At 34.2% G+C, this 20,835-nt stretch overlaps 1 protein-coding gene across 1 annotated transcript; it reads right to left on the minus strand.

Moving 5' to 3' along the window:
• Positions 1-6,468: 6,468 nt before the first annotated feature.
• On the minus strand, positions 6,469-7,443 carry LOC140015761 (protein FAR1-RELATED SEQUENCE 5-like). The gene has a single exon (XM_072068576.1). It carries the CDS (start codon positions 7,441-7,443, stop codon positions 6,469-6,471), a length of 975 nt encoding a protein of 324 aa, XP_071924677.1.
• Between the last annotated feature and the right edge of the window lie 13,392 nt (positions 7,444-20,835).

A 20,835-nucleotide genomic window follows, 5' to 3' on the forward strand; every position in this document is an offset into this window, starting at 1 on the left:
ATGCCGAATGGAAACGGAAACGGCCGTCGAAAATATAAACAGCAGATTTGCCACCCCAAACCGTTTTGACCATAAGTTAGGCTATAAATATCGGATTAAGGTGTATAAGACACCATTTCGAAAGCTAAGAGAACGAGTCACAACTTTCATGAAGACATTAAGAGCTAAAATAGACCTCTTCGTAATCAAAATAGACAAAAACTATAGCCACCAAAAACTATCTTAGGCAATTCAAACAATTTAGAGTGTTTGGATCGTTTTGTATGCTTCCAAGGTCCAAACGCTTTGAAATTTAGCAGTTAGACAGATCACCCAAAGCTCTACAACTTTCATGAAGGCCCTTCAACTCTGATCTCAATGGAACTAGAACAAAAATGCACGAAACAGTCCCAGCAGTTTATATTCAGGTTGTCGGATAGCCCCTGTTTGAACGACCATAATTCAGGACTCGTAGATCCAAATCAAGAAATTCTAAAGGTGTTAGAAAGCTCAGTTATAAGGCTATAACTTTTGTGTTTTGGCCAAAAGCTGAGTCAACACGAATCCCAATGAAAAATGGAACCAAAGCTGCAGGATCGCACTGTCCTGTTTTTTTTTTTTTGTTCTTTTCTGGGTAGTTAATTTCCGTGGCGCAAATGCGTGGTCCAAATGCAAGCATCGCATGCAAGTTTTCTAACCATTTCCACACCAATACAACACACATATACCATCTCCCAATTGTTTTATAAGAAACCCGAAATTCCTTTCTCAACTTAACCTCAAAACCTAGCCAATACTAACCATATTCTATGCTCTAACCTTACAAGCCCTAACTAACTTTGTCTATCCATATACCAATCAAGCCCTAACTATTTAAGCCCTAGCTAAGCCAACCTAACTCTCTTTAAACTAGGGTTTCATGACCAAATTGGATTTTACTAAGAATCAACCATACAAGTGAAATTATCACACCAAAATTCCATTGGCAAGCCAAATAACCAACCAAACCAACTTAAGGAATCATGAAGCAAGGAACCCTAACTTCTCCTAGCTTTAGCCAAAATTCTTGCAACAAAATACCACCAAAATAAACCATTAAACTACTCTACAATTACCATTACCATGTATACCATAAGAGTTCACAACCACAACAAGAACATCACTTTCATGGGTTCAAGACTTCAATCACCAAAATTTAACTTTCAAGTGAGATGTTTTACCTCCAACCAAGCTTTGCAAGCGATGGAATCACAACAATCAAGTGCCAAGGCTGTTTCCCTAAGTTCCAAGATCAAGATGAATGGCTAGAAGTAGATGAATTTGGAAGAAATCTCTCTCCTTTCTTGCTCAAGGCTCTCGGCCCTCTCTCTCTCTCTCTCCCTTTGATGTTTGTTTGCTTAATGACTTATGTTTATCTTGTATTTCCTATGATACAATATAAGTCAAAGCCCATGAAAGATATTTTCACCTCAACCAATCACACAAAAGCTTGCATTTTGCTTCTTAGCCCTTACAACTTCACTTTATCTTTCTTACTCTCTTGCCCACAAACATATAGAAGTCTTTCAATTAACTCCATAGGATACATACTTAATCTAGTTTAAAACGCTTAATTCCGCTTAATCGCTTCACTAATCACCCTCCTATTTTAACCGTCCCTTCTTAATCATACCTATCCTACATATAAGCAACTAAACAACAACCTTTTTTATATTAGCAAAATTAGAGGTTTTAAACCCAACTTAGGGTTTCTAATTTATTAGAGCACTAGAGGTTTTACTAGTTTAGGATTTTTAGCTTTTTAAACCTACTTAACCTTTGTAAAATAAATCAAATCCTATACTTACCTATACAAAAACATACATTAGTATGCCTAATACTAACTCCAGCATGAACTTGTGATTAATACGAAAACTAGGGTTTTAGCAATAACCCAAATTAGGAGTTTCTAAATATTTAGAACAAAATAACAGTTAAAGGATTACCACTAACCCTAAAACCACATTTTGCAGCAAAAATGACGCTAATGTTCTTTAATTCACATAATATCAAAATTAAGGACTAACCGGGGTCTCACAATTATAATTATATTTTGTGTATATGCTAATATATTACAATTATAATTAAAATATATTTATAATTATATTTTATGTATTATATATATTATAATTATATAATATATTAGTATAATTGATATTTATATATATGTGTATTATATAACTATATTATCACAGTCAGAGGAGGAAATAGGTTGATGGCTATCTTTCTTTACTTATTATGATATTGTTAGTACAAGATCTACGAGTTTGGATCTAACTAATTGAACTGGCTAACTTGGTATATTTTCAAATGCATTTATTATAATGTTGTTAGTACTAATCTAAAAATATAGATCTGTGATGATGAGTATAGAACCTGTGATTGCCAACCTTCGGTCCAAGTAGTAAAACCATGAGATTTGGCAGTAAGTCGTGTAGGAATGTTGAGATTTCTGTGATTATAAATCCAAAACGGTGAACTGTTCAAAAGAATAATTTATTTTTCTAGATCCATATACTAACTTTATTATAATTTGTTTGAAAATATAGTCGTTATTTATAGTTAACTTGTTTCAAAAGTCCAGATCTAACATTTTAAGATTCGTACTATCTTTGTTATAATCAGTCTAGAAATATAGTTATCCTCCATAGATCTCGAAGGATTTTGTACCAAAGGAAAGAGGATTACTGTCATTTAACAGGTTTAATCTGCTTTATTTTATTTTATTTTATGATTTCTTTTTATAGAACAAAGTCTAACCTTCTCAAATCCTCTCTAAACACCCAACCAGTAAATGATCTGGAAACCGGAATTGTTTGGATCGAGTAATCAATTTTCATTCAAAAGAAACCTGAAATACAATTTTATAGAGCTACTATATTCTCCAGTAGATCTATCAAACCTGGTAGAACTACCAAATCAAAAGTCTATCAATACTTCAAAACTTCCGGTATCTAGTCAACTAATAAACAATTCTGACAATAACACTAGTCTTGAAACAGAAAAGGACATAGAAGATCCCACAGTAAATGTTTTGGCAAAAATTCAACCCCTTGTCAAACTTATAACTGTTAAAGATCTTCAAGCAAAAATTATTTCTCTCAAACAGCAAGCTAAGACAATTGAGACTACAGCTCAGTCTGCCACTGAAGTCTATCTTATTACTGGTTATCAGTAATAATTACATTGCAGAAATAGAAATTTTATTTGATACAGGAGCTGATTTTAGTTATATTAAAAAAGGGTTTATTCCAACAATATTTCTTGAAAAATAAAAGAAAGTCTTAGAGGACCCAATGGTTCCCAACTAAATATCTAGTTCAAATGTCCAAATCCAGTTTTCATATGTATCGATTAAAGAGACATTCCTCTAGCAAAAGACCTAACCAACAACATCATATTTGGTACAACCTTTGTCATCAAACTTATTCCATACTTAATCACTGATGAGGGGATCATACCCCAAAAATATGGTCAAAATGCTCTTTTATCCTTCTCCAGACTAACAGTCCAAAAAATACTGAATTATTTATCCCTTAAATACAGCCAAATCAATTTCTTGAAAAAAGAATTGTTTACAAAAGAATAGATAAACAACTCCAGAAGTCAGAATTCAACAAAAAATTCAGAATCTACAAGCAAGAATTCAAGAAATGGTTTGTGTAGAAATTTCAAATTCATTTTGGGTAAGAAAATATCACACTGTCCACCTTCCTTATGAACCTAATTTTGAGGAAAAGAGTATTTCAACAAAGGTAAGACCTATACAAATGAATCAAGATTAACTTCAACATTCTCAAAAGGAGTTTAATGTCATGCATTCATGTTTAAATATCTCCTTTAAGATTTTATCTTAGCATTGGTAAGACTTTGCAGTTTTGTAAGACGGTTGGTAAGTCCGGGAAAGGATGTTCCACGCTTAGACTCGATTGTTCCTCATAAGATAAAAAATTAAGCAAGATATTAAAACATGGCCGCATTCCTTAGCATTCCTTAGACAGTTAAAAATAGGATCTAGTTCAAAACAAGCTAATATAGTATAAAGTCATGAATATCATATGCCCGTAAATAATTCAGATTGGACTATTCCAGAAGAAAAAATAGAACATATTTATAGAATAGGCCCTTTAGATTTCGAAACAGCTTTATCAGTTAAAACTCATGAAGAGACAATATCTATCCAAGAAGAATTTCAATCAATTCCATTACTGAATCATAATACAATTCAAAAATATCTTAGTAAAGGATATATATATATATTCATATTGGATTAATTCAAGTTGCAGTAAAACCTTTATTCCATTCAGGAGTTGATGTGCCTATATACTTAGCTTTAAGAGATACGAGACTCAAAATATATAAAACTTCACTTTTATCTATGATTCAAACAAATGTATGTAATGGACTAATTTACTCTAATTGTGCTCCAAACTTTTCAGTAGATTTAACAGATCCACATGTTTTGAATTCAGTCATATTAGATATTCATTTACAAGGTGATGAATTTGAGAAATATACAAAGAATTTTGCTATAATCTATAGAATATATTACAGGCCTTTGTCTTCACAATTAAATCCAAAATCAGAGTAATCTTTGAAGTGGAAGCTTCTTGAAGCGAAATCAATTTTAAATCTTTATTGATCTCATTGAATAGAAATGCGTACAAAGAAATTTAAAAACTGAGAAAGAAGGGGTTTACAAAGAGATTTTTAAGATAACTTAAAACTCGATACCCTCCTTCTATTTTTTTTGGTACGTAGCACGTGGGACGTTTAAGAGCCTCGACTGGCTAATTTATCTCTGCTATCTCTGAAGTTAAGTTGGATGTAAGGATGATCTTATTCGGGAAGATTTGTTTTATCACAGATTAAGTTCTCCTTTGAAAGGATTTGGGTTAGAATGCTTGCGTGAGTCCCTGGCGAGAGCTGGGCAGACGGCCCGCCAACCCTTTGGTTCGCCTTAGGGGGAAGTGGGGTCGCCACATGCACACATACCAATAACAACTTTTTAAAAAAAGGAAATCACTTACACAAATAACATTATCACTATGCAAGTAAACACAAACTAGAGTTCATTAAATCATAACACAAGTTTTAGTCAAGTAAAATTCATACCAAGTCAAAGTCAATAAATAAAGTAAACAAGTGATTATCAAAAGTACATTCATCTCCAAGGTACAACTCTTAAATCTACTCCCATCGTCCCACCACAAAAGATCATAAGTAGTGTTTCACTAGATTAATTAGAACTAGATGATTCCTGTTCCCTAACATGTTCAACTTCAATCCCAACATAAGGATCTTTTGGGTTACGATCTTCTCCGCATCCCACTCTTAATTATTGTACTGTCATAGCCAAACAATTATTGGTTTCCTATAACTATTCACGTAAAATATCGATTCATTCTTATTCCCCACAAATGGAGATCTCAAGTTCTTAAGATTGCCCTCAACTCTCAAGTAGAGTTGCACTTGATTTTTGAGAGGCCACTTCATCTTGTAATTTTGCATCCACCACTTCAAGCATTTTAAGAAGACTATCTTTTGCAATTTTGTATGTTTCCTTTGTTTCTGCTGCTCGTGTAGTTAATTGAACATATATTCTGAGCAATTCTCTATACCACATGCTTGAGATCTAAATTGTTGGCGTCAATAGTAGAATTTTCATCTCCAAAAAATCCAGTTTCTGCTTTGCGTGTCCATCTCTTTAATATGTATTCACTTGGAATCTTGATAATATTTCTCATCGTAAAAACTTTCAAAATATGAGAACAAAAAATTCCAGTAAATTGAAATTTTCTAGAACTACAATCAAACTTGTCATTTAACAAGTCATGAAGAACAGTATGATAGTAACTTTTTCCAAAAAGGGTTATCTCATACTTTCTCACAGATTCAACTTCACCACAATCATGAAATTTAGCATCTAAAGACTTGCACCATTCAGTTTGAAAATACTTGAAAGTTTCAGGCGTGTAGATATTTGTTGCATGTTTCAAGAGCTGACAAGGATACTGTAATGCTAAAAAGCTTATATTTGCCCTAAAATTAGCTTTTAACTCTTCATAATGGCGATCTTCAAGTAGCCTCTAAAAATGATTAAAAAACTCAAGAAAATTGTGTTTATAATTCACATACCTTTTGAGGACACTGTTCATACTCTTCACTTCTTTGAGTTGTCGTCATGTCTGCACAAAAAAATTGGTGCCCATATATTAATGCCCACTTCTCCTTTATTCCGAATAATCGTTTCAACCAGTCATTATTTTGAAGATTGTATTTTTCTGACATTCTGTTCCATTCTATGACAAAATCTTCTTCTTCCTCGAAATCATATATGCATGTACTAAAATCATGAGTAAAACTTTTAAATTCAATAAAAATACTACTCAAATGAATGGCAGCATTCTGATAAATATGCCAAATACAAAGATGGTGATGCGTGTTAGGTCATTTAGAAGCTAATGCCTTAGCCATTGCTACATCTTGGTCTGTGAGAATTGTCATAGGCTTTTTCCCAGACATAGCTTTAGTAGAAGTATCAAATAACCACTCAAAAGTCATTGAAGTTTCGTCACATAACAATGCAACACCAAAAATAGTAGTTTGCTTATGATGGTTCACACCCACAAATAATACAATTGGTCGGCCTTCTTTATTTTTCCTGTAAGTTGTGTCAAAGCAGATGACATCTCCAAAATTTGCATAATCTACTTTCATCTTTTCATCGGACCAAAATATGTTAGTTATTAGATCATTTTCATCAACCTGTATCGCATACAAAAAATTAGGGTCCTCAAATTGCATTTTTTGTAAATACTTACGAACCCCTCCTGTACCCCCTATCTTCACATCTCTTGTACTCTTAGAACACAAATAATTTTTATAATCTTCAGCAATAAAACCTACATTCTCTCGTCCACCAGCTTGCCTAGCCATAAGCTCATGAGCTACTTTTGGTGCAATCTCGACATAATGCGCCATTTCAATGTCAGTAGCTAAGTTAGAAGTAATACTCCTGTGGTTTCTATGCAGATGACTTTTATTTGGACTTGAAAGGTAATGATTATGCACTGCCACAATTTCAATCACACAGAACTTGCCAATTTGGCGACTATTAACTTTCATTCGTGCCAAACAATCACATCTTGTTTCTGGGCGAGGGGTTTTCACGCTACCATCTCGTTTATCTTTTTCCCGTTTTACTTCAGCTCTGCAACAAAATGTCCTAGCAATCAATTTGCCATAAATGTCTTGGTGGCTTTTACTTTTTCTAATACCAAATCCAACTAGTTTGGCATATGCCAAATAGTATTGCCAAGCCTGATCTTTAATTTCAAACTCCATGCCTGTATGTGGAATCGTTTCATTAGGGATAGATGAGTGGATTTTATTCAAGTCCTTAACAGAGTTGAGCCTAGTCATCTCCTCAATGTCATGTTTGTTGCTTTCATTAACAATGTCAAAGTCCTCCTCTTGCTCTTTGACTTCTTCAAAGTGTAATTGACGGCAAGGTAAATGTTTGCTTCCTATATAACTTGAGTTTAAAGCCTAATATATATAACAATTTATTTTTTTCTTAATATTCAAAAGTGCAAGAAAAATTTACATATCATCTAGGCAATAGTAGGTTTATGGTCCAACTCAAGTAATTAAATGTTCTTTAAGAACCATATTGAACCATTAGATGCGCTAAAATTTCCAAGCTATATATCTAATGTCAAAAAAATGTTTAATGAATTTTCTCCGATCCTAAATTTGATAGATTATAATGGCTAGTATCTTATGCATGAAAATCCATTTTTAGAAGTTAGAACCCAAAGATGTAAATTAAGTATTCACTAACATGCATGACACCATTTGATATTTAGAACAAGTACCAACATCCTTTATTTAGATTCTAGTACCACTATTAACAAAAACCATGCATTATAACTTCCAACAAAATTGTGCGCTGCTTTTCTGAACATAATCATAAAAGAAATGTTCAATCCCAAGACCAAATAAAGACAATTGATATATTATCAAATCCCAGTTTATAGCCCATAATATAACAATTAGTTTGACAAGTCAAGTTGAATATGAGCATTTGTTCAAGCGCTTATTATAAACAATAAAAAGAAAAATATTTAAGGGACAAAGCAATTGTATAGATGAACATTATTTTTTCTTACCATCGGCAAAAGAAGTCGCAAATCTTCTTGACACTCAAGTCTCTACCTTAATAATAAGGTTCCCAAAATTGTTTGCTTTCACTTACACCAAAAAGAAAAAAGAATTGTTTTGTTGAAGAACTTCCTTCATCTTCTAGGCAGAAAACAGTAGCAATAGGTTTTGGAAATTGCAACGGTAGCAATACTGTTTTAGGAATTGTAACTAAGTTGTGTAAACAGAGGAAACAAAAAAAAATGAAAAAAAAAAAGCATAAGGCAGCCAAACATCTGAAGTTTTGTTATGTGCCACATCAGCAATATTAGTAAGTGGAACTACGTAGTTTTGCATTGAACAAGAAAATGGACAAACATAATGGATAGAGGATCCCGTTTGCGATTTTTTATAGTGCTCCTGGACCCATCTTTTGAAAAAGTCCCCAAACTCGAAGCCAATCTCTTACTAGGTTTGATTTGAACAAATTTTACTTCAACGCCACGTATAATAATATGCACATTTTCCCCCTAATAGTCAGGGCTGGTTCCAACTGTTTTTGCCTTGCCCCTATGGCTTGATGTAGCAAATGCCTTTGACATGCCTGCTCTTTTCATGCTCATAATAGTAGCTCCAAAAAATTCTCCTACTCCTAATAGTAGGTTAATTATTTGCCTTGTATCTTAGGAACAAAAAAGTGAGTTAAACTTCAAAAAACTTTTGACTGACTTAGATGGTAACAGCTATTAATAGTATTTACAAATAAAGTTATGAGAAAGCATTCAATAGTCTGCTTAAAGCCAGCCATGAAATACAGAATGGACATGAAAAATGTGGGATATAAAACATGTGCTACAATGCCATATAATGTACTACAGGATTCCAATTGACTGAATTAGTGGTAATATCTCCATTTCTAAGTTCAAAAGTAATTAACGAAGAGAGTGGCATAGAATATGTTGTTCAAGAAAGGGAATTGTCTATTCTTGTGAATCAAAATATGTCAGTCAAGAGTGCTTACAAGTCTAAGATATGGTCTTCTCTTCCTTTGTCAGTGACTACGTTGCTAGCTTTATTTCATTTTCTCACATTAAAACTTGACTTCCAGCTACGGGAAATCGAACTTATTGGATCAAAATCTGGATTTGATTCGAATTGTTATGGTTCTATTCAAGCTAGAATAACGGCTAATTTCTCAGAATATATCCAAAAAAAAAATCCGTCAAATGTGTGTCTGACAAGGGATTGGTACAAAACTATACTTGCCGTGCTGACTGGGCACGGCAGGAAACATTTATTTTTTTAATCGCTGTTACCTGCAGCGCCTGCAATTTTTTTAAAAAAAAGTCAACCGCAGCCCTGCACGGTAGCTGACTGTGCACGGTAGCGGCCGACAATTACAAAAATTGTCAATCGCAGCCGTGCATAGTCAGCACTGTAGCGACAAGAGATTCCTTCTTATGCCCCCTTGCGTTTTAATTGATTAGGGGAAGCCCTACTCTTTAAAGCTGCCCCGTTAAGGAGATAAACTGACCATCAACCCTTTGAGAAATATGCCTTTACTTACACTTGCCATATTATCTTATTCGGAGGGCTATCGGCATTCGGCGAGCGAAAAAAAAATTTATAGGATGGGCACACATTCACGCATATATATAGGCACTCCATGTATTTGCTGATAATGCAGTTGAATATAAGTTGTAGACCGCGTGATTTTGTGGCTTTGCAAGTTTCCATCAAAAAATGATTAATTTTTGTTTTTGAAATAGACAACAAAACTAACGCTAGTTTTTATTTGGTTTTATCTCTAAATTAGTAAACCATTATCAAATTGCTCTTTTTTTTTTCCTTTCTTTTATTTTGGATATACTTAAACTAACTAATATACATATTTTTAAAAAGACTCTCACTTAGGGGTTAGTTTCCTAGAATATAGTCAGAAAAAAAATGTCAACTGTGCACAGCTCTGATATAACCCCCGTGTAAAACTATATCTACATTATTATGATTTTTATCTATAACATGCTATGGATTAATTTGTTAAAAGAAAATTTATAAAAGCTTGTTTTAAGAGTTAAATTATTAAAAAATAACATTTTAAAAGTTAAATATCTTACATTAGTAAGCATGTTTTATTGAATATATTTTACAAACATTTATTTTTTCAAAAAAATTATATTTTTGTGAACATTTGCCTTAATCATCTGTTTATTTTATGTACATTACATTGTTATAGAATATCCCCTTTTGATTAAGCACTAGATATGAGAGGATCTTGAAGGTTTAAAATCAACAGATAGGGGGTTTAAATCTTACAAAAAAATAATACGACATTGCGATTTTTATTCATTTTTGTTTGGTACGAAGCGAAAGGAATGTCATTTATTATTACATTAGATATCAATGGATGCAAAATAAGAAATCTATCTTGATTTTTTCTTTAAAATTCTAACTAAAACAGTAGAATATAAATCTGCCTTGATTAGCGCTTTAGAATTTTTTTTGTTTGATAGGTTGCAATTTTATCATTTATTTTATAATTAATTTCCCCTATTACCTGACCTGATGTGAATTAATTGCTAGATTCTACTCACTTTTGATATTTTGCATTTATTTCAGGGAGTAGAACGAAAATATAATAACAGGTGCTAATTTAGCAAGAAAAGAGTTCAGATGATAGAGTTTGTCCTAGGGACATTTTTGGAACAACAAAACGTGAGCCCTTGTTGGGTAAATTGGGCCGAAATCTTCATTTTTCCGCACAGGAACCGCCGCAAGGAGCACTACTTTATATAGGAAAATTGCGCAGGAAAAAAGGGGTCTTCTTCTTCCTCTCCGGAAGGAGGCCGCCGCACAAGGCAAAAGCAATAGAGAGGACGGACAACTGGATTGTTTCTTTAGCTTTGACTTTTCTTTTGGTTCTGGAGTAGTTTTTCCTTCTTCATTTAAGGCCTGGTGCAACCCAATGAGTACAAATAATTTCACAATGATGCACAAAGATATATCAAATTTAAGCACAATAAAGAAAACTTAATTAAAGAGAAAAGATAAGAAATGCAAACCAAATATCAATCCAATAGCCTCTTCAATAGATGGCGATGCTAACCAAGATGTACAAGTGAAGGCTCACTCCTTCCTCACCCCAAACACACTTTGGTTGAGCCAAGGAGTTTTACAACAATTCTAGTTAACCCTCAACAACCTACACTTGAAAGATCACTCACCCAATTAAGAACTATTTTATACAAATGAGGCAACCTTCACCAAGGTTTTACCACTTCAAGTGATAGGTACACCTTCACCAAGGTTTTACTCCTCCTAGAGAGTAACCTTCACTTGAGCAACCTCACAACCCAACTTCCCCAACCCCTTATACAACCAACAAAGAATCTTTCTACTCAAAAATCTCACTTGTAAGCTTGTATATTGTGTTGGCAAAAGTCCCTTGTCTTCTTGTGCTTTGGGGTGTTTATAGAAGGTGAGAAATGGCTCCAAAAGGCTCTCCAACGGTCAAATATTAAATGCTGTCAAAACTAGCCGTTGGCCTGTCGGACGTCCGAACCACCTGTCGGACGTCCGAACCCTGCGTCCGAACGTCGTCAGAGAGTCATCAAATCTTTACGAAATTTCTCGGACGTCCGATGCGATCGATGTGCGTCCGAGGCGTGCGTCGAATCCTTCCGGACGTCCGATGCTTCCTCACGAGCGTCCGACAGAGTTTCCTTCTTGATGTTCTTCATCCTTTCGGACGTCCAATAGCTTCCTTTCAGACGTCCGACATGAGTGCCCTGTTTTTGCTTCTTCTTTTGTGCCACAAGAATCTGTTCTAACAAATTGCTCACATAAAAATATTAGCCCAAATCTACATTTTGGTTTGTTAATCATCAAAACCAAGGATTAATCGACCAAGGTCAACAATCTCCCCCTTTTTGATGATGACAAACAAAATGAAGATTTCTTTTATCAAATAAGTTCAAATAAAGCTCCCCCTTCGAAAGTGCCAACATACAAAGAAATTTCAATAAATCCTACTCCCCCTTTTGACATCAATCAAAAAAAAAAAAAAACAAACTCCCCCTTTATTTTTCAAATCAAGACCATATTGAATATCAAAATTTTCAAATGTACTTACAACCATTTAGCACTTCTTGGATCAAATCTTCATGATGTACCTAAATATGAGAAATTTCATTTGGTACCCTTTCTTTATAGGGTCCTTGGGAGTTAATACAACATGATCTAGCAATCCACATGGATTTCATGCCTTTTCTCATATTTTTCTTTACATAGCAATCATTTTGCATATGTCCAAATTTGCAACAAAAGTGACACATGATAGAAGTATTTTGCACATAGCTGGATTTAATGCAACTAATTTTCTTACTTCTTATCATAGCAAACTTATTTGTGCCTTGAAAAGATTTGCTTTCTTTTGTTTGAGAAAACTTTTGTTTTTCATTTTGGAGAAACTCGTTCAAGTCATTAATTCTTTTCTTTAACAAATTTTGTTCCTCCAACATTTTTTCATAAAACTTTGTTTTCTCTTCCAACTTCCTTTTCAAATTATTTTTGCAATCAAAAACACTTTTTTGATTTTTTAAATCATCATTTTCCATTCTCAAACATTTGTTTTCTTGAAAAAGTTTGGAGTTTTCTTCCAACAAATCATTTATTTTTGTTTTCAAATCTTTATTTTTAGCATAAGATTTTCTCAAACTTTTATGCATTTTAATCATAAGAATTTTCACATCATCATCTTCATTATCTTCATCACAAGAAGAGTGATAAGAACTTACCTCATCTTCTCCAACGGCCATTAGTGCCATTTGGGCCAACTCTTCTTTTTCTCTTTTTGAATTGCATTCATCCCATGTAATTTTGCAATCTCCTCTTGAACATCTCTTGTTGAAGATCTTCTTGAAACTTTTGATGTGAGGAGTTATATCATTGTCCACTTTCATGATTTCATTACCTATGAAGGATGGGTTATCCCCCACTTGAGATGCTTTAAAAGCTATGCCTCTCTTATACATTCTTGCATTTTCTTTCTCTTGCACTTTGAATTTCAGCTTTAACTCATAAGAGGTTAGAGAATTCACAAGAGATTCAATGGACATAGAATTTAAATCCTTTGCCTCTTCTATAGCATTTATTTTGTTTTCCCATTCTTTTGGTAAGGCATTCAAAATCTTTCTATTTTTCTCACTCAAAGAATATTCTTTTCCAAACAATTTAAGATCTTGAATAATGTCACAAAATCTACTACACATCTTATCAACATTTTCAAGAGGATGCATTTTGAAAAATTCATATTGAGAAACAAGCAAAGATTTCTTTTGTTCTTTAATATCTTGGTTACCTTCATAAAATACACACAATTTATCCCAAATATCTTTAGCTGATTTACAACCTTTAATCCTACTAGATTCATTTACATCTAATGCATTGTACAATATACACATGGCCTTGGCATTCAAAGAAAGGTATCTCTTGTCTTTTTCATTCAATTCTTGTCTAGTCTTTAATCTACTCAAATTGGTGGTAGAGTCAAATATTCTAACTTCATAAGGACCATCTTCTACCACATACCACAATTCAATATAAACGGATTGTAAGAAAATCATCATTCTTTATTTTCACATGCTAAAATAAGAACCATTAAACATAGGTGGTCTATCAATAGATTGCCCTTCTAAAAAAGAAACTTTTATGGTTGACATGATCTTTACTCTAAGCGGTTAAGCTTGATCAAAAGAGACCAAACTCTGATACCAATTGTAAGACCTGGTGCAACCCAATGAGTACAAACAATTTCACAATGATGCACAAAGATATATCAAATTTAAGCACAATAAAGAAAACTTAATTAAAGAGAAAAGATAAGAAATGCAAACCAAATATCAATCCAATAGCCTCTTCAATAGATGGCGATGCTAACCAAGATGTACAAGTGAAGGCTCACTCCTTCCTCACCCCAAACACACTTTGGTTGAGCCAAGGAGTTTTACAACAATTCTAGTTAACCCTCAACAACCTACACTTGAAAGATCACTCACCCAATTAAGAACTATTTTATACAAATGAGGCAACCTTCACCAAGGTTTTACCACTTCAAGTGATAGGTACACCTTCACCAAGGTTTTACTCCTCCTAGAGAGTAACCTTCACTTGAGCAACCTCACAACCCAACTTCCCCAACCCCTTATACAACCAACAAAGAATCTTTCTACTCAAAAATCTCACTTGTAAGCTTGTATATTGTGTTGGCAAAAGTCCCTTGTCTTCTTGTGCTTTGGGGTGTTTATAGAAGGTGAGAAATGGCTCCAAAAGGCTCTCCAACGGTCAAATATTAAATGCTGTCAAAACTAGCCGTTGGCCTGTCGGACGTCCGAACCACCTGTCGGACGTCCGAACCCTGCGTCCGAACGTCGTCAGAGAGTCATCAAATCTTTACGAAATTTCTCGGACGTCCGATGCGATCGATGTGCGTCCGAGGCGTGCGTCGAATCCTTCCGGACGTCCGATGCTTCCTCACGAGCGTCCGACAGAGTTTCCTTCTTGATGTTCTTCATCCTTTCGGACGTCCAATAGCTTCCTTTCAGACGTCCGACATGAGTGCCCTGTTTTTGCTTCTTCTTTTGTGCCACAAGAATCTGTTCTAACAAATTGCTCACATAAAAATATTAGCCCAAATCTACATTTTGGTTTGTTAATCATCAAAACCAAGGATTAATCGACCAAGGTCAACAATCTCCCCCTTTTTGATGATGACAAACAAAATGAAGATTTCTTTTATCAAATAAGTTCAAATAAAGCTCCCCCTTCGAAAGTGCCAACATACAAAGAAATTTCAATAAATCCTACTCCCCCTTTTGACATCAATCAAAAAAAAAAAAAAACAAACTCCCCCTTTATTTTTCAAATCAAGACCATATTGAATATCAAAATTTTCAAATGTACTTACAACCATTTAGCACTTCTTGGATCAAATCTTCATGATGTACCTAAATATGAGAAATTTCATTTGGTACCCTTTCTTTATAGGGTCCTTGGGAGTTAATACAACATGATCTAGCAATCCACATGGATTTCATGCCTTTTCTCATATTTTTCTTTACATAGCAATCATTTTGCATATGTCCAAATTTGCAACAAAAGTGACACATGATAGAAGTATTTTGCACATAGCTGGATTTAATGCAACTAATTTTCTTACTTCTTATCATAGCAAACTTATTTGTGCCTTGAAAAGATTTGCTTTCTTTTGTTTGAGAAAACTTTTGTTTTTCATTTTGGAGAAACTCGTTCAAGTCATTAATTCTTTTCTTTAACAAATTTTGTTCCTCCAACATTTTTTCATAAAACTTTGTTTTCTCTTCCAACTTCCTTTTCAAATTATTTTTGCAATCAAAAACACTTTTTTGATTTTTTAAATCATCATTTTCCATTCTCAAACATTTGTTTTCTTGAAAAAGTTTGGAGTTTTCTTCCAACAAATCATTTATTTTTGTTTTCAAATCTTTATTTTTAGCATAAGATTTTCTCAAACTTTTATGCATTTTAATCATAAGAATTTTCACATCATCATCTTCATTATCTTCATCACAAGAAGAGTGATAAGAACTTACTTCATCTTCTCCAACGGCCATTAGTGCCATTTGGGCCAACTCTTCTTTTTCTCTTTTTGAATTGCATTCATCCCATGTAATTTTGCAATCTCCTCTTGAACATCTCTTGTTGAAGATCTTCTTGAAACTTTTGATGTGAGGAGTTATATCATTGTCCACTTTCATGATTTCATTACCTATGAAGGATGGGTTATCCCCCACTTGAGATGCTTTAAAAGCTATGCCTCTCTTATACATTCTTGCATTTTCTTTCTCTTGCACTTTGAATTTCAGCTTTAACTCATAAGAGGTTAGAGAATTCACAAGAGATTCAATGGACATAGAATTTAAATCCTTTGCCTCTTCTATAGCATTTATTTTGTTTTCCCATTCTTTTGGTAAGGCATTCAAAATCTTTCTATTTTTCTCACTCAAAGAATATTTTTTTCCAAACAATTTAAGATCTTGAATAATGTCACAAAATCTACTACACATCTTATCAACATTTTCAAGAGGATGCATTTTGAAAAATTCATATTGAGAAACAAGCAAAGATTTCTTTTGTTCTTTAATATCTTGGTTACCTTCATAAAATACACACAATTTATCCCAAATATCTTTAGCTGATTTACAACCTTTAATCCTACTAGATTCATTTACATCTAATGCATTGTACAATATACACATGGCCTTGGCATTCAAAGAAAGGTATCTCTTGTCTTTTTCATTCAATTCTTGTCTAGTCTTTAATCTACTCAAATTGGTGGTAGAGTCAAATATTCTAACTTCATAAGGACCATCTTCTACCACATACCACAATTCAATATAAACGGATTGTAAGAAAATCATCATTCTTTATTTTCACATGCTAAAATAAGAACCATTAAACATAGGTGGTCTATCAATAGATTGCCCTTCTAAAAAAGAAACTTTTATGGTTGACATGATCTTTACTCTAAGCGGTTAAGCTTGATCAAAAGAGACCAAACTCTGATACCAATTGTAAGACCTGGTGCAACCCAATGAGTACAAACAATTTCACAATGATGCACAAAGATATATCAAATTTAAGCACAATAAAGAAAACTTAATTAAAGAGAAAAGATAAGAAATGCAAACCAAATATCAATCCAATAGCCTCTTCAATAGATGGCGATGCTAACCAAGATGTACAAGTGAAGGCTCACTCATTCCTCACCCCAAACACACTTTGGTTGAGCCAAGGAGTTTTACAACAATTCTAGTTAACCCTCAACAACCTACACTTGAAAGATCACTCACCCAATTAAGAACTATTTTATACAAATGAGGCAACCTTCACCAAGGTTTTACCACTTCAAGTGATAGGTACACCTTCACCAAGGTTTTACTCCTCCTAGAGAGTAACCTTCACTTGAGCAACCTCACAACCCAACTTCCCCAACCCCTTATACAACCAACAAAGAATCTTTCTACTCAAAAATCTCACTTGTAAGCTTGTATATTGTGTTGGCAAAAGTCCCTTGTCTTCTTGTGCTTTGGGGTGTTTATAGAAGGTGAGAAATGGCTCCAAAAGGCTCTCCAACGGTCAAATATTAAATGCTGTCAAAACTAGCCGTTGGCCTGTCGGACGTCCGAACCACCTGTCGGACGTCCGAACCCTGCGTCCGAACGTCGTCAGAGAGTCATCAAATCTTTACGAAATTTCTCGGACGTCCGATGCGATCGATGTGCGTCCGAGGCGTGCGTCGAATCCTTCCGGACGTCCGATGCTTCCTCACGAGCGTCCGACAGAGTTTCCTTCTTGATGTTCTTCATCCTTTCGGACGTCCAATAGCTTCCTTTCAGACGTCCGACATGAGTGCCCTGTTTTTGCTTCTTCTTTTGTGCCACAAGAATCTGTTCTAACAAATTGCTCACATAAAAATATTAGCCCAAATCTACATTTTGGTTTGTTAATCATCAAAACCAAGGATTAATCGACCAAGGTCAACAATCTCCCCCTTTTTGATGATGACAAACAAAATGAAGATTTCTTTTATCAAATAAGTTCAAATAAAGCTCCCCCTTCGAAAGTGCCAACATACAAAGAAATTTCAATAAATCCTACTCCCCCTTTTGACATCAATCAAAAAAAAAAAAAAACAAACTCCCCCTTTATTTTTCAAATCAAGACCATATTGAATATCAAAATTTTCAAATGTACTTACAACCATTTAGCACTTCTTGGATCAAATCTTCATGATGTACCTAAATATGAGAAATTTCATTTGGTACCCTTTCTTTATAGGGTCCTTGGGAGTTAATACAACATGATCTAGCAATCCACATGGATTTCATGCCTTTTCTCATATTTTTCTTTACATAGCAATCATTTTGCATATGTCCAAATTTGCAACAAAAGTGACACATGATAGAAGTATTTTGCACATAGCTGGATTTAATGCAACTAATTTTCTTACTTCTTATCATAGCAAACTTATTTGTGCCTTGAAAAGATTTGCTTTCTTTTGTTTGAGAAAACTTTTGTTTTTCATTTTGGAGAAACTCGTTCAAGTCATTAATTCTTTTCTTTAACAAATTTTGTTCCTCCAACATTTTTTCATAAAACTTTGTTTTCTCTTCCAACTTCCTTTTCAAATTATTTTTGCAATCAAAAACACTTTTTTGATTTTTTAAATCATCATTTTCCATTCTCAAACATTTGTTTTCTTGAAAAAGTTTGGAGTTTTCTTCCAACAAATCATTTATTTTTGTTTTCAAATCTTTATTTTTAGCATAAGATTTTCTCAAACTTTTATGCATTTTAATCATAAGAATTTTCACATCATCATCTTCATTATCTTCATCACAAGAAGAGTGATAAGAACTTACCTCATCTTCTCCAACGGCCATTAGTGCCATTTGGGCCAACTCTTCTTTTTCTCTTTTTGAATTGCATTCATCCCATGTAATTTTGCAATCTCCTCTTGAACATCTCTTGTTGAAGATCTTCTTGAAACTTTTGATGTGAGGAGTTATATCATTGTCCACTTTCATGATTTCATTACCTATGAAGGATGGGTTATCCCCCACTTGAGATGCTTTAAAAGCTATGCCTCTCTTATACATTCTTGCATTTTCTTTCTCTTGCACTTTGAATTTCAGCTTTAACTCATAAGAGGTTAGAGAATTCACAAGAGATTCAATGGACATAGAATTTAAATCCTTTGCCTCTTCTATAGCATTTATTTTGTTTTCCCATTCTTTTGGTAAGGCATTCAAAATCTTTCTATTTTTCTCACTCAAAGAATATTCTTTTCCAAACAATTTAAGATCTTGAATAATGTCACAAAATCTACTACACATCTTATCAACATTTTCAAGAGGATGCATTTTGAAAAATTCATATTGAGAAACAAGCAAAGATTTCTTTTGTTCTTTAATATCTTGGTTACCTTCATAAAATACACACAATTTATCCCAAATATCTTTAGCTGATTTACAACCTTTAATCCTACTAGATTCATTTACATCTAATGCATTGTACAATATACACATGGCCTTGGCATTCAAAGAAAGGTATCTCTTGTCTTTTTCATTCAATTCTTGTCTAGTCTTTAATCTACTCAAATTGGTGGTAGAGTCAAATATTCTAACTTCATAAGGACCATCTTCTACCACATACCACAATTCAATATAAACGGATTGTAAGAAAATCATCATTCTTTATTTTCACATGCTAAAATAAGAACCATTAAACATAGGTGGTCTATCAATAGATTGCCCTTCTAAAAAAGAAACTTTTATGGTTGACATGATCTTTACTCTAAGCGGTTAAGCTTGATCAAAAGAGACCAAACTCTGATACCAATTGTAAGACCTGGTGCAACCCAATGAGTACAAACAATTTCACAATGATGCACAAAGATATATCAAATTTAAGCACAATAAAGAAAACTTAATTAAAGAGAAAAGATAAGAAATGCAAACCAAATATCAATCCAATAGCCTCTTCAATAGATGGCGATGCTAACCAAGATGTACAAGTGAAGGCTCACTCCTTCCTCACCCCAAACACACTTTGGTTGAGCCAAGGAGTTTTACAACAATTCTAGTTAACCCTCAACAACCTACACTTGAAAGATCACTCACCCAATTAAGAACTATTTTATACAAATGAGGCAACCTTCACCAAGGTTTTACCACTTCAAGTGATAGGTACACCTTCACCAAGGTTTTACTCCTCCTAGAGAGTAACCTTCACTTGAGCAACCTCACAACCCAACTTCCCCAACCCCTTATACAACCAACAAAGAATCTTTCTACTCAAAAATCTCACTTGTAAGCTTGTATATTGTGTTGGCAAAAGTCCCTTGTCTTCTTGTGCTTTGGGGTGTTTATAGAAGGTGAGAAATGGCTCCAAAAGGCTCTCCAACGGTCAAATATTAAATGCTGTCAAAACTAGCCGTTGGCCTGTCGGACGTCCGAACCCTGCGTCCGAACGTCGTCAGAGAGTCATCAAATCTTTACGAAATTTCTCGGACGTCCGATGCGATCGATGTGCGTCCGAGGCGTGCGTCCGATCCTTCCGGACGTTCGATGCTTCCTCACGAGCGTCCGACAGAGTTTCCTTCTTGATGTTCTTCATCCTTTCGGACGTCCAATAGCTTCCTTTCAGACGTCCGACATGAGTGCCCTGTTTTTGCTTCTTCTTTTGTGCCACAAGAATCTGTTCTAACAAATTGCTCACATAAAAACATTATCCCAAATCTACATTTTGGTTTGTTAATCATCAAAACCAAGGATTAATCGACCAAGGTCAACACTTCATAATTAGGACCTTTAGTCTATAGCTTTGACTTCTCTTTTGGTTCTTAGTAGCTTAGCTCACGTATGTGAGAGGCAAATGAGAGCAATTGAAAGATTTCTTGTAGTTTTTTCTTTTGACTTTTCCTTGTGGTCTGTGGTGGATTCCTCTTGCCGCATGATGGCCGCGACTGATGCTCCGATTTTCCATGGGTTTTTCTCATCAATAATGAGTTAAACCCCTTTTTCTAGTCAAGGAGCAACGGATGCTTTGGGTCACCTAAAAATTGTGAGATCG

Source organism: Coffea arabica, chromosome 10c, assembly GCF_036785885.1.
Source record: "Coffea arabica cultivar ET-39 chromosome 10c, Coffea Arabica ET-39 HiFi, whole genome shotgun sequence".
In the NCBI taxonomy this organism is placed as follows: Eukaryota; Viridiplantae; Streptophyta; class Magnoliopsida; order Gentianales; family Rubiaceae; genus Coffea; species Coffea arabica.